Source organism: Neomonachus schauinslandi, chromosome 7 (genome assembly GCF_002201575.2).
Source record: "Neomonachus schauinslandi chromosome 7, ASM220157v2, whole genome shotgun sequence".
In the NCBI taxonomy this organism is placed as follows: Eukaryota; Metazoa; Chordata; class Mammalia; order Carnivora; family Phocidae; genus Neomonachus; species Neomonachus schauinslandi.
Window position 1 is genome coordinate 28,766,583 of NC_058409.1, and position 13,186 is coordinate 28,779,768.

The window sequence follows — 13,186 nt, forward strand, 5'->3', positions numbered from 1 at the left end:
ACTACATGAAGGAAAAACAGGAGAGAAAATGGCAGGGATCCACGCGTCCTCTGACCTCTAGTTCCCACATTTGTCCTTATTCCCTGAAAAAGTGTGACAATTATTCCCACAACCTCAGCTGGCTTAGGGCGGCATCCGGCCCCAGTCACTCAGGGCATATCTGCTTAGCAGCTCCACAGAGCTGGCCGAGGGCTCTGGGTCAGCCTGCCGTGGAACAAGGATGACTGGGGCACCCTCGCAGCCCTCAGGAACTTGAGACTAGTGGAGGACAGAGGCACGGGTAACAGCAAGTGATGCTGGAGGAAGAACAGTATCTGAGCCCTGGGAGAAGCCCAGACCGGGCCCAGGGAGCTGGGAATGTTGGAGAGCAAGAGGCTACTCCCACTCTCTGTCCCTGCTCGGCACCAAGCCCCAGGTCACACAACCACCCAGACTAACATGGGCTCTGGGAAGAGCTTCCCCTTGAGAAATGCCCCCAGTCAACAGTGAGCAGGAGGAGGAGGAGGATAGTGGTAATAATAATAGCAGCAGTAATCATATCTTACAGTAATGAACACTTCCTGTGGGCTAAGAACTTCTCACGTGTCATCTGATTTCATCCTCAGATAGGTACTCTACTATCATTGTCCCCCTTTTACAGATGAGAAGACTGAGACGTAGAGTTCTCTTACTCATTCATTCAACAAATGGTCTTTGTTTATGTGTCTACCGTGAACCTGATACCAATACCACCCTGGCAGTGACCATAAGACGGAGAAAATCCATGACTGTATATGGTGCATCCATTCTGGTGGGAGACAAATAACTTGCTCAAAGTCACTCAGCCTGTTAGAGCAGTGGAGGCAGGATTGGAATTCAGCCACTTCAACCACAGAACCTCTACTTTTTCAAACTCCCGACAAGCAAACTGCCTGGGCCTAGCCACAGCCACTTATAATCCTCATTATTAAAATACCACATTTCTGGGACGCCTGGGTGGCTCAGTTGGTTAAGCGACTGCCTTCGGCTCAGGTCATGATCCTGGAGTCCCAGGATCGAGTCCCACATCGGGCTCTCTGCTCAGCAGGAAGTCTGCTTCTCCCTCTGACCCTCCCCCCTCTCATGCTCTCTCTATCTCATTCTCTCTCTCAAATAAATAAATAAAATCTTAAAAATAAATAAATAAATAAATAAATAAAATATCACATTTCCTCTGTTCTCAGATGCATAGTTTTTTCACATTTTAATATCTGAAATCTGGCTGCAAAAGAAATCTGTGGGCTGTAGACAAAGAAGTAAATCATAATATAGCTGATTTACTGTTCAAATATGGATTTAGCTCAATACAGGTTATTTGATTACCAGTGCAGTTCAGTTTTCTGCAAATGTTTTTGGAGGGTTTTTTCTTTGTTTTGTTTTGGTTTGTTTTGAATGTAGGCTCCACCCCCAGCATGGAGCCTGAAGTGGGATTTGAACGGGGTCTGAGATCAAGACCCAAGCAGAGATCAGGAGTTGGACGCTTAACTGACTGAGCCACGCAGCCCCCGCAAATGTTAACATCAAATGCAGTTGAATTTTAGCTTAAATTAAGATCCCTTATATTACTTCAAATATACTCCATTAAGTTCACTACAATGCAATAGTGAAAGAAAAGGCTATTGTATATGCAAGAGGTTACTTATTATGAAATGTAACTAAAGGAAGTAGAAATCACAAAATCTCCTGGAACACATCACAGAATTTTCAAAGCCTTAAGAGCTAGCATTCAAACAACAAACATCCAATTGTCAAAAGCTTCCAGCTATTTAACTTCCAGAAATATGTAATCAATTAGGGGAAATAAAATTAGAAATAGAAAACACGGGCCAAACCCCACTATTCTTTGATAAGCCTCAAAATTATACTGTCAACCTTAGGGGGCGCCAGGCTGCTCAGTCGGTAGAGCATGTGTCTCGATCTAGGGGTTGTGAGTTCAAGTGTGGGTACACAGGTCACTGAAATATAAAACCTTTAAAATTAAAAAAAACTATACTGCCAACCTTAAAGGTACCAAAGGGATCAAGATTATCAGCAATCTACCTTATGAAAAGCATCACATAACTCTGAAGTTACAAATAACTTCTGAGAACCAAATATAATATACAACTTCGCTGACGTGAAAAATACCTCTACTCTTGGGGCACCTGGGTGGCTCAGTCGGTTAAGCGTCTGCCTTCGGTTCAGGTCATGATCTCAGGGTCCTGGGATTGAGACCCGCGTCAGGCTCCCTACTCAATGGAGAGTCTGCTTCTCCCTCTGCCTTCCCCCAACACCCTGCTTGTACTCTCTCTCTCAGATAAATAAATAAAATCTTAAAAAAAAAAATACCTCTACTCTAAACTCTAATTACACAGAACAAGCAACTCCTACGTAAGCATATGAATGAATGAGAGCCACTATAGACAATGTTCTAAGCACGTAGATTTAATGTCATGTTTCTTTGCTTCTGGAAAGATGCAATTAACTCCATGGCTTATTTTACCATTATCAGTGGCAACACTGATACCATGAACATTGTCAATGGTGCCTCAAAACAGAGGACTATGGTCATTACAATGACAGCCGCCATTTATTAGCACCTGCTGAACACTATATTTGATTTTTTACACCCAGTATCTGTGATCCTCCTAATTCCGTAAGGGAGGTACTCTTAGTAGTCCCACTTTACATGTAAGAAAATCAAGGTTCAAAGAGACCAGTGACTTCTGAAAATCAAAGAGCCAGTAAGCATCAAGTGGAGCATGGAAACAGGGCTTCCTGAGTCCAAAGCCCAAGTGGTTTCCAGGGCACTAAAATGCCTCTCCCTCTTAACAACCCACCTGCACCACCACCCTGACACAGCAAGCACAGATAAGCCCTCACCTGAGGAAAGCTTACTATGATCTCCGAGCAGGATGGGCCCACAGGAGTTAAAGGTAGCAGGGTCCCCCCTCTCAACCCAAATACCCCCAAGACGATCCAAATCCTGCTGCTTATACGGCTGTTGACATTTTCTCAGACTACACCTGAGGACACACTCAAGCAGGCCCCAAACTGGCCAACTGCACCAACTACCACACGGTCAATCAACTAACTAGCTCCTTCCTTCAAACTGTGCCCATTTAGTAGCACGATCCGGAGAAGACATTAAACAGGGCTTGGCAAGAAGTGAGGGAGTCTTTGCTGCTGGGGCTGGAGCAGGAAGCGGCCATGGCCTGGCCAGAGGCATCCTTTACCCTGCAGGTGATATCTCACATCAGTTAATGAAAGTGGAAGCCTCACTGAGTCTAAGAGACAGTCCAGCTAGTTGTGCCAGTCAATCTTCTGGAAATCCCTCTGAAGTCTTGGGGCAGCCCATGATTCCAATCCACAACTATTTTTCTTCTGGATCAAACTTTTGCAGAACAACAGGCGGGGGCTTGTGATGCCACCCTATTCTCCCGACATGTGGCTTTGGACATTCATCGCCAATGTAAGATCCCTCTCAAAGGCCTTTCCTTAAATATTTCCTCAGAAAAGGACCTCAATCTGGGACACAATGAGCGGACTAAGACAATCCAAGAAACATGTATTGAGCATCTCTGAGGATGCAGGGAAGAGTAAGATGTGGTCGCTACCATCAGGGAACTCATGGTCAAGTGGAGGTCAGATGGGCTCAAAACTAACTGCAGCAAAAAACAGAACAAGGTGAGTATTATCCTGGAACACAGAGGAGGAAGGAATAAATTCCAGACACATGGTCGCTAATAAACTCAGCCACCACCGAATGCGCACCTACCAAGTACCAGGTATGACACCAGGCATTTGACACACCTTATCCCATTTAATCCCCACACCCACCCCTGGAGTATGTCCTATTATCATTCTCACTTTATACATGAGAAACAGATGAAGAAGCAAACTCTCTCACCCAAGGTCACCAATTAATTTGTAAATACTAGAGAGAAGATTTGGACCCCACTGGCCAACACCAGTGTATGTTACTTTCAATATAGGAGACTACATCTCCTGGAGTAAAGAAGTTCTTCTTGATAGAACTGGAACGGGAACTGGTTTCCAACAGGTGAGATTGGAAAGGGGAGAATAATCCAAGCGGAGCGTCAGTGAGAAGGAAGACCTAGAGGTAGGACAGATCAGCCCTCAGGGGTCAGCTAAAGCAGTGGGCAGAAATCAACCCTGCAGCACCAAGGAAGTGGCACATAGTCGGTGAGGTGGGGCACTAGGTGTCAAGAGACCCAGGCTCTAGTTTTGCCCCAGTCACTCACTGTGGAACCTTCAACAGATCCTATCCCTTCTCTGAGTCTCAGTTTCCTCAACAGTAAAAGTTCCAATCCCCTGTTAGAATAGATGTTTCCCAAAGGTCAGCTCTGGCTTAAATGCTCTATGATGTTCCCAAGAGGCCATGTGGGACAGTGACTAAGACCAGGTGACAGGAAGACTGCAACTCTGCAGTGACCAGCCGAGTGACTGCAGACAAGCTAATTAACTCCTCCAAGTTAGTTTTCCTCATCTGCAATGTGGGGACAAGGGCAATGCCTGCTTCACAGGGCTGTGGTGAAGGCTGAGGGAACTGAAGAGAACAAGGCACTTAGCAGAGTGCTTGGCAAACTGTAAATGTCCAGTTAATGGAGGCAGCTTTGTCACCATCATCATCACCAGCGTTATTTCTTCCTCAAAGGGTCCAGACAGCAAATGTAGTGAACATGGGCCAGAAGGTCCTTTTCTAATTATTTAAAGGGACAAAAAAAAAAATGAGCTCCTTTTTTTTTCCGCTGAAAAAGAGACAAGGTCTCACTGTCCCTCCCATGGCCGCCTCACGCGTGAGGGTCCTGTTTCACCGAGGGGCCATGCCGTACCTTCTCCTCTGAAGAAACGGTCAGCTTGTCACTGGATATCAAGCTGCACACTTGGTCCAGACTTAGGCTAAGAAATTCTTCCCCCAGCATCACCTCTGGAAAGTGCTGCTCTGTTCCAAAAAAAAAAAAAAGGCAGAGGTTCAGAAAACAAAGTTATAACACACTGCTGCCCTTCCATGGCCCTGGCAATCTGTGAAATTCACAGCGGAGTCTTGGGCACTTTGGGGGCAGGCATGAGGAAAAGGGACAGACGGAGAGGCAGACAGAAAGACAGCACATCCTGGCTGAAGGGAAACTAGCCTCAATCTGGCAGCAAAGGCGTCCCTCTGTGTGATCCTCCACCCTGAACATCGACACAGATGAAAATGGGGCAGAGAGATGTGAGGTTATATTTTTTCCATGCTCCACGCGATTATTAATGGCGTTGCAAAAAAGCCTCACTGGGACCTGCCTACTTAATTGAGCTCATTTCCCCTCAAGGCGCAAGCTGGCAGATTTACAGACCGTGCCCCCTGCAGCTCAGCCAAACAAAAGTGGGTCAGAACTGCTGTGTGGCTGGAAGTCTCCGGGGGTTCTGGTACGAAGTCAACATTTCACGGCTGGCGGAAGGCATCATCCTTTTGTGTCCAAAGTCAAGCCTACTACGGTCTCTGATTCACAAGGAGGCCCAACTAAGCATCTGTCCAGGCATCGAGGCGACACAGCTGGCCCCCCCACCACTAGCAACAGTCCATGAGAGGCAGGCCAGGGGGAACCATTAAGATGGAGGGGAATTTGGGGACACCTAAACCAAGACAAAACACACAGGCCGGATGTCCACACAAGGGAAATGCCAAGTGCAATTCCTACCCCGACCTTTGCCCAGGCCACCATGTTGCTATTACAGAGACAGCGAAATGTCAGTGAAGGAGTGTACACTTCAGAAAGAAGGCAACTAGACTCAAATTCTGGCTTTGCCATTTGCAAGACGTGTCCCTGAGCCAATGGCCTCACCTCCCTAGGCCTCACTGTCCCTCTGTATAATGGGGATACAACGGCTCATCTTGCTTCGCTCCCATGCTGTGATGGGAAAGGAAGTGTGAAAGTATTTTCACAAGTTATGCCAAGGTACATTGGCCCAAGAGCTGACAATTCCTGGTGCAGCAGGTTCTGGAGATCACAGGGTCCTTTGTCATGTGCCCCTTTCTGGGGCTCTCTTGTGGTTCTGCCCCACTGCCCGCAGGAGCATCTTTGCTCCTTGCCCTCCAGACTCCCGGCCCCCTCTCTTGTTTCTTTGGCAGCCCCTCTCTGTCCTCGTAGCTTCTTGGATCATTCTAGAGGCGACACCTCCCAGTTGCCAGCGAGGGCTACCCCCACGTGGCCTGGACAGCCCCTGGGTGAGATTCAGAGTGCTCCGTGCCCAGGAAGCTGTGGACAGAGCGGGTCTGCCGCAGCTAGCTGCGCGATGGAAAGGGAAACCAGAGCATGCTCAGCTCTGCTCTCACGTTCATCGGCTTCTTAAAAGCCAAACAAAGAAGACTTAAATCATTTCTTATAAAACTCATTTTAAACTCTATGTTGAAATACTTTCGGACCCAAAGAATTCCCATACACCCTTCATCCAGAGCCTCCAAATGTCAGTATTCTACTCTCAGAGATCCAGTTACAAACAATCTGGTCCACCCTTCACTGGACAGAAAGGGCTCCCCACCTGCTCCTCAGCGGCCCACTGAGATCACTGGGCCCACAATTAAGCCTTGTCCATCCCGAAACTCAGGAATGTTTGGACATAACAAAAGCAAATTTAAAAGGCAGATCCTTTACAATGGGAAGCAAATGCCATAAAGTAAAAAGCTGGCCGTGCTTCTCCATATGTGAACAGGAAAAGGCCTTTGGTTAGATTTTCGGTTAGACATTTAAAAGACTTCCCTAACGAAGGGAATATTTAAGAGTAGATCGTATTATTTTTTAAACCGTCTATTCCTAGAAATTTTTAAATAAAAACAAGTGAACAATCTCCTTTGGGTGATGGGAATGCCTTCTTGGCCTGGAGGCCTGGGAAAGCAACAGGATTCTCCCTATATGCCCTTTCTGTTCCAAGATGTCTTTGGACCAGAGACCTCCATCTGTTGGCAACACCAAGAAATAGTGGAGAGAAAATTTTGGTGTGGAGTCACCACACCAAAACAAAATGCAGGACGGACATCAAGACTCTGTGGACCTGCCAAGGCTGAGCTCAGCAGGAGAGTCAGGCAAACCAGCACCAACATCCCCGTGGTTCAGAGCCACACAGGGCCTCCCTGCCTTTTCTTTGGCTGACCAAAACCTGACATTTGGAGGAGGCAAAAGAATGAAGAAAATAGGGGGAGGTAAGAAGTTAAAATCCAAGGTGTGAAAAGTACTTCCACAAAGCTCATAAAGCCAAAAGTAGATGGGCTTGGATTTTGCAAAGGAAGATGAAGTGCAGCGATATGTATTCTAAGTGGCTTGGTTAACAAACCAGAAATTCTCAAAGATCAATCAAGGCAGGAAACAGTCAGCCCCCACGCTTCCCCATCTCTCAGTCTCTGGGGCACAACAGAATTTGAATCTAGGTCCCTTCTTTCTGAAGTGGGCTGCTGTCCTGCCCATCTGGAACCTCCCACTGAAATCCCTCCAGAAATTCTCCCAGGAAGCAGCAGCTGGTGAGGAGGGGGCAGCTGGTAGGGAGACGCAGCAGATTCCCACCCAGGACTAGCACCCTGGGACCCAGGAGATTCGTGAGCAGGGAAACACAGAAAGGGAGCAAAGAGGGAAACTCCTTCCCTTCTCCTTCTGTCTGAGGAGACAGGTTGGAGCCCCCAGAGCCCCCTTTCTACTAGCAACACTCAACAAGATAGAAAAGCAGGAACAGGCTACTCTGGCCAACTTGATTTCCTGGGAGACACAAGTTACCCAGCAGACTTTATATTCAAGTCAGCCCTCTCCCCAGCCGCTTCCCAGAAAGGAACACCTCTGCTCCCAGAAGATACCTCCCTGAGAATCCTCTAGCTTTAACACTTGTTTGTTTGTGGATTCTTTGTTTGCTTTGGTGTATTAAAGGAGAATGCAGTCAAGAGCCTTGGCTAAGAGTGAGAAGACCTGGGTTTGAGTCCTAACTCCACCTCTTACAGTCACTTCTTTCCAGCCTTTGGCTTCATTGTCCATAAAATGGGACTGTAATAGCTGACCTAGGTCTCAAGCTTGTTTGGAAGCTCAGAGACAACAATATGTAAATTGATGAGACCATTTTGAGTTCTTTAAGAAACTCTTTAGAAATGAAGGATGAATATTACATCAGCCCACGTTCCTGCTTCACAAAGTCCAGTTCTGTGGGCAGCACTGCTCTCCAAGAGAGAAGCTTTTCCACTTCATCAGAGACATCCCTTGGGACTGCAGGTCCTGTGGATAAGGCTGTGGACCCCAAAGGCCTTAGAGACCCACTTTAATTCCATCAAGTCCAACAAACTTTCTAGTGATATGATACTCAATTTCCTAAGGCTACACAGTTTTCTCATCTGTTAAATGGGGCTAATAATAGTAGCTGTTTCATAAGGGTGTATGGGCACTAAATAAGCAAATAGAAGTAACTCACATTTCCTGAGATCACAGCAAATGGTCAATAACCATTAATGTATAGTGTACCAGATGCAGTGTTTCTTCAAAAATGAAGAAAGCAGAGCTGATGCCTACAAGGAGCCTACTAGCTTATAAGAGGCATAAGACAAGGCACCAGTAACTCCAACCCCAAATCCACAGGGCCACGACTGGGAGAGGCACTCCAGGTATAAATGACAGCATGGAAGCAGGAAAATGCAGAGCATGTCTAGAAAACAACAACAGCCCAGTCTAGCTGGGGCCTAGGCTATATCTTCATTCCTCTAACACATGTTCACTGAAAAACTTGCCAGGCTCCAGGAGATACAATGGAGAGGCAGGTAGGCTAGATCTTAGGGGACAGGTGGGGTGCGCAGGGAGCACAGTATCTTCTAACCATGGACTAGCCCCTTGAAGGGGAGGTCTCCAATAATAAACTCTAACTCTTCTAGTCTTTTTGCTTCTTTTTCGTAGGAGGAATGGGAACAGGGGTGGGGGAAAAGCCACTTAAGACTTTTGGTTAAGAGTCCTAATTAACCAGCCTTTACCATAAGTAACAAGCACTGTTTAAGTTCCAAGTTTTGTATGTCTGTTCCTGTCCATTTGGATGAGAAATTATGGAGGTTGGGGGGGCGGGGAAACCACCAGATAACCTGACATCCTTTCCCTACCAACCAACACACACACATCTTCCCAAAGCTGAAAGGATGAGAACAGGCTAGCTCCAGGGGCACAGCTCCACCTTTTCAAGGAAGCAGGCCTGGAGAAAGCTGAGGGCATTTCCTAACAGCAGCTAACATTGTGCTAGGCACTTACTTCTCCCCAAAGTCCTACTGAAGCATCAATATCCCCATTACACAAATCAAGAAATGGAAGCTCAGAAAGTTATTTAGCCATGTGCTTAGGATCACAAAGCAGTTAAGTGGTAGAGCCAGGTTTTGAAACCAAGGCTATATGATGACAACAAATATTCTTGGTCCCCATGATGATGATAATTCGTCCTAAGCAGGCCATGGTAGTAAAATTCAATATAGGTGTCAAAGCACCCTAAGAATCCCTCTTAGGGTTATTATTGTAGAGAGACAAAAAAAAATATGAATCTAAAAACCTTTCTTTAAAAATAAAACAAAACCTTAGAAGAGTAGTGTTCTAAACACTTTGGCATCAGTCCAGGGTTCAAATCTTAGACCTAACCCCTGATTTGAGATTCTTTCCTAATTCCCCTGCCCACCAGGCTAGAGGAAGGGATATTCTTGTGTTTCCAAAGAACCCAAAACTGAAAATAAAAATTATCATCGCCCTAATCAGGCTGTTTTATCATGTGCAGTCTTTCCTTCATACTGGGGCTATGAACCCCATGAGGGCAGGGTCTATCTTGTGTATGTCTTACTCGAAGCTGAATTCTCAGTGTCCATACATCTGCATGTTCTGCGCTTCCCTGCCCATTCTCCAGGAGTGCCTAGGACTTGGGCAACCTCCCAAGTTAATCCCAAACCCATTCCTCCCTCTTAATGGGATGAAATAAACTAAGCCTTTAATCAAGTTCATCTAAACCACAAGCCCAGAACAAATGGAACTAAGCCCATCTATAACTTCTCTGACCCGCACAGATGAAATGAACCCCATTATTCCAGAGCCAACAGCCCCAGGGAATAGGAATGAGTAGTTCTGACTTTAACTACTGGTCACCATCCCCTCCCTCCCCCCCACCGCCCACCAAGGAAAGACAGGCTGACACAGGTGGACACACAAACAGAATCAAAACATTTTAGTAGGGTAACACAATAAAACAGAACCGCTTTAAATCTCTCTGTCCCCTACTGCCCTATTTTTGGAGGGCAGAAGTAAGCTTTCCTGAATCAGGATTCAGCTTTCAGGGTTCCCCATTTCCCTGCTGCAGGGAAAGTCTCACAGAAAATAACAGGGCTCTCACCTTGACCATGTCCCACAAGGGTCATAACCACCAGCCCTCAGACCCTAAATATTACTACCTCTCTCCTCCCTGGGGATGGTGGCATAAGAGCTCTCTTTCCCGGGTGACTTAATTCCCCCTTTCTAACACACACACACACACACACACACACACACACACCCCAAGGAGCTACATCAAAACTGCGCTGTTCACAGTGTTATTGCTTCAACACCAGAGTTCCCTGTTACCCAGGGAATAGAAGGATAAGGGAAGTTTCCTAAAAGAAACTTATTCTCCAAAAACTAGCTACGTCTTGCACTCCTGCTTCATTTGCCACCTTCGAGTTAGCAGCAGAAAATCAGGGGGAGGCGGGAGTGAGGCAGGCGCCACAGACAGAGAAGCTGTCCGAGCTCTGGGCTCTGGTATCACAGCCTCCCTGTGAATGCGCGCACTGCCACTCACAAACTGTGTGATCTTGGGCAAGTTACAATAATCGCTTCCTGGTGTTTCTGTTTATTCATCTATAAATTGGAGAAATAATAACCACCTCTCACAGTCACGTGGCCAAAATGAAGTAATGCCTACGGAATGTGCAGCACCATGCCTGTGTTCAGCAAGTGTTCAGAAAGGGTGAAAAACTCCTACAATCATCATTACCCATCATTGTCATCATTTCATGATGCCAAGTCGGAGGAGGCAATTTCATAAGACAACCCTCACTGAGTCAGAGGCTCATGTTTTTTAAATGATTTGTCAACGATCTTCGTCGCCCTTAATTTAATCACTTCATTCCACGATCTCAAGTGACTCAGTCAAAAGAAGGCTATTTCTCTCCACGAACACATGAAATCCGATGGCTTTTCCATCCCATGGCTGAAGGACTTCAGCTCAGCTTTGGCAGACTGATATAAACAACACGGCCAAAGAATTTTAATTGCCATTTCATTAATGGGGTCCCATTAACATCCCTCCCAACCAGCTCTGCTGATGGCCCAGTACAGGGCTGCCCAATTATCAAGCAACAGAGTCCCCATAAACCTGGGCCCTGGCAGATGAGGTTAAAGATTAAGCGGTCCTGGAAATAATAATGAGGTGTAAGAAACAGGCTGCATAAAAGGCCAGGGTCCCTTTCCCAGCTGCTCGCGACCCCATCAGCTGGGGGCAAGGGTCTAAGCAGTCAGCTTCTAAACATGCAACAACCCTCCCGGACCCCAGAATAAAATATCACAGCAAAAAATCTGGGGGCATAAACTTGAGGGGGAAACTGGACCCAGAGGAAGCAAAGGGGACTGCCACAGCAGGAAGAGACGGGGCCGTTCCAAACAGGAAAGCAAATAGGCAGCAGGGTGGAGAGAGGCGGTGCTGCAGTCTTCCCAGAGCTGTACTGTGTCTACCTCTCAGTGCCTTCACCAGACAGCTGATGAATTAGCAGAAGGCACGAGCTCACCTTAAAAATAGTTTCATTTTTTGGAGAGCAATTTGGCAAAATCCATCATTTTTTTTTTTAGCGCACACTCTCTTTGAGCTGCCTTATGCTACTAAGCTGGTACTACTGGACAGCTACAATCGTACTACTACTTAAACACTAGCAAGTGTTCTCCAAATAGCACGTACAACAATTCTCACTTAAGCATTTTCTATGAGGGAAACATTGGTAACATTGACGTCCATCAATTGAGGACTGCTTAAGTAAACTATATAGTTCATCCGTCTGATGCAGCAGAGGAAAAGAATAAGATACAGTCATGCACAAGGGTCTGGAAAGAACTCCAAGATTTTGTATTAAGTCAAGAAAAAGTACAATGAGTACAGAATGCTTCTATTTAGGTATGTTAAAAAGCATTATATATATATATATAATATATATATATTATATATATATTCCATAGGGCTACCCAAGATAGTCCCCCAGTCCCCTTCAGAGAGAAGGCCTGGGAGAAGATTAACTTTGTATTTTATAACTCTGTACTGTTTGAATTTTTTTATGATGAGTATATGTTTATGATGAGTTGAATTTTATTGAATAAATTTGTTTCAGTAATAATGGTATAGTAATGTATCTGCTAACATGGAAGGGTGTTCAGAATACTCTAAGATTTTTTTTGAAGATTGTTTGTTTGTTTGTTTGTTTTTAACATTTTATTTACTTATTTGACAGAGACACAGCAAGAGAAGGAACACAAGCAGGGGGAGTGGCAGACAGAGGGAGAAGCAGGCTTCCCGCTGAGCAGGGAGCCCGATGCGAGGCTCGATCCCAGGACCCTGGGATCATGACCTGAGCTGAAGGCAGACGCTTAACGACTGAGCCACCCAGGCGCCCCGAAGATAGATTTTTTTTTAATTTTTTTTATTTATTTATTGAGAGAGAGCAAGCAGGGGGGGAGGGGAAGAGGGAGAGAATCTCAAGCAGACCTCCCACTGGGCACTGAGCTCATCACAGGGCTCAATCCCACAACATTGAGATCATGACCTGAGCCAAAATCAAGAATTGTACGCTTAACCGACTGAGCCGCCCAGGCTCCCCATGTGAAGATTTTTGTTTAAGCTGTAAAACATACACATGCCATGGTAAGGATGGGCATGACTCTATATCAAGATGCTGCCCGTGGTTCTCTCTGAGTAGGACTGTGTGCTTTTCCTGCTCTTTCTGCCTGTCTGCTTTTTCTATAACTGTCAGGGGTGGTTTACTATTAAGACAGTAGTAACAAAAGCAATAACAAGAGCAAAAAAAAGTTTGTGTTAGAGGAGAAAAACAGAATAGAATTCAGAAGTAGAGCTGCGGGTCGTGGACAAGTACAGGCAGAGGCCAGCTAGCCAGAGACCAGAA

At 45.9% G+C, this 13,186-nt stretch overlaps 1 protein-coding gene across 1 annotated transcript in view; it reads right to left on the reverse strand.

The window, feature by feature from the left end:
• Positions 1 to 13,186, reverse strand: part of KLHL3 (kelch like family member 3) — a 71,154-nt gene that overhangs the window by 43,685 nt on the left and 14,283 nt on the right. Inside the window, exon 3 of the mRNA XM_021701909.1 lies at positions 4,854 to 4,963. Within this exon, the coding sequence (XP_021557584.1) occupies positions 4,854 to 4,963 (110 nt within the window). The remainder of the gene's footprint in view (positions 1 to 4,853; positions 4,964 to 13,186) is intronic.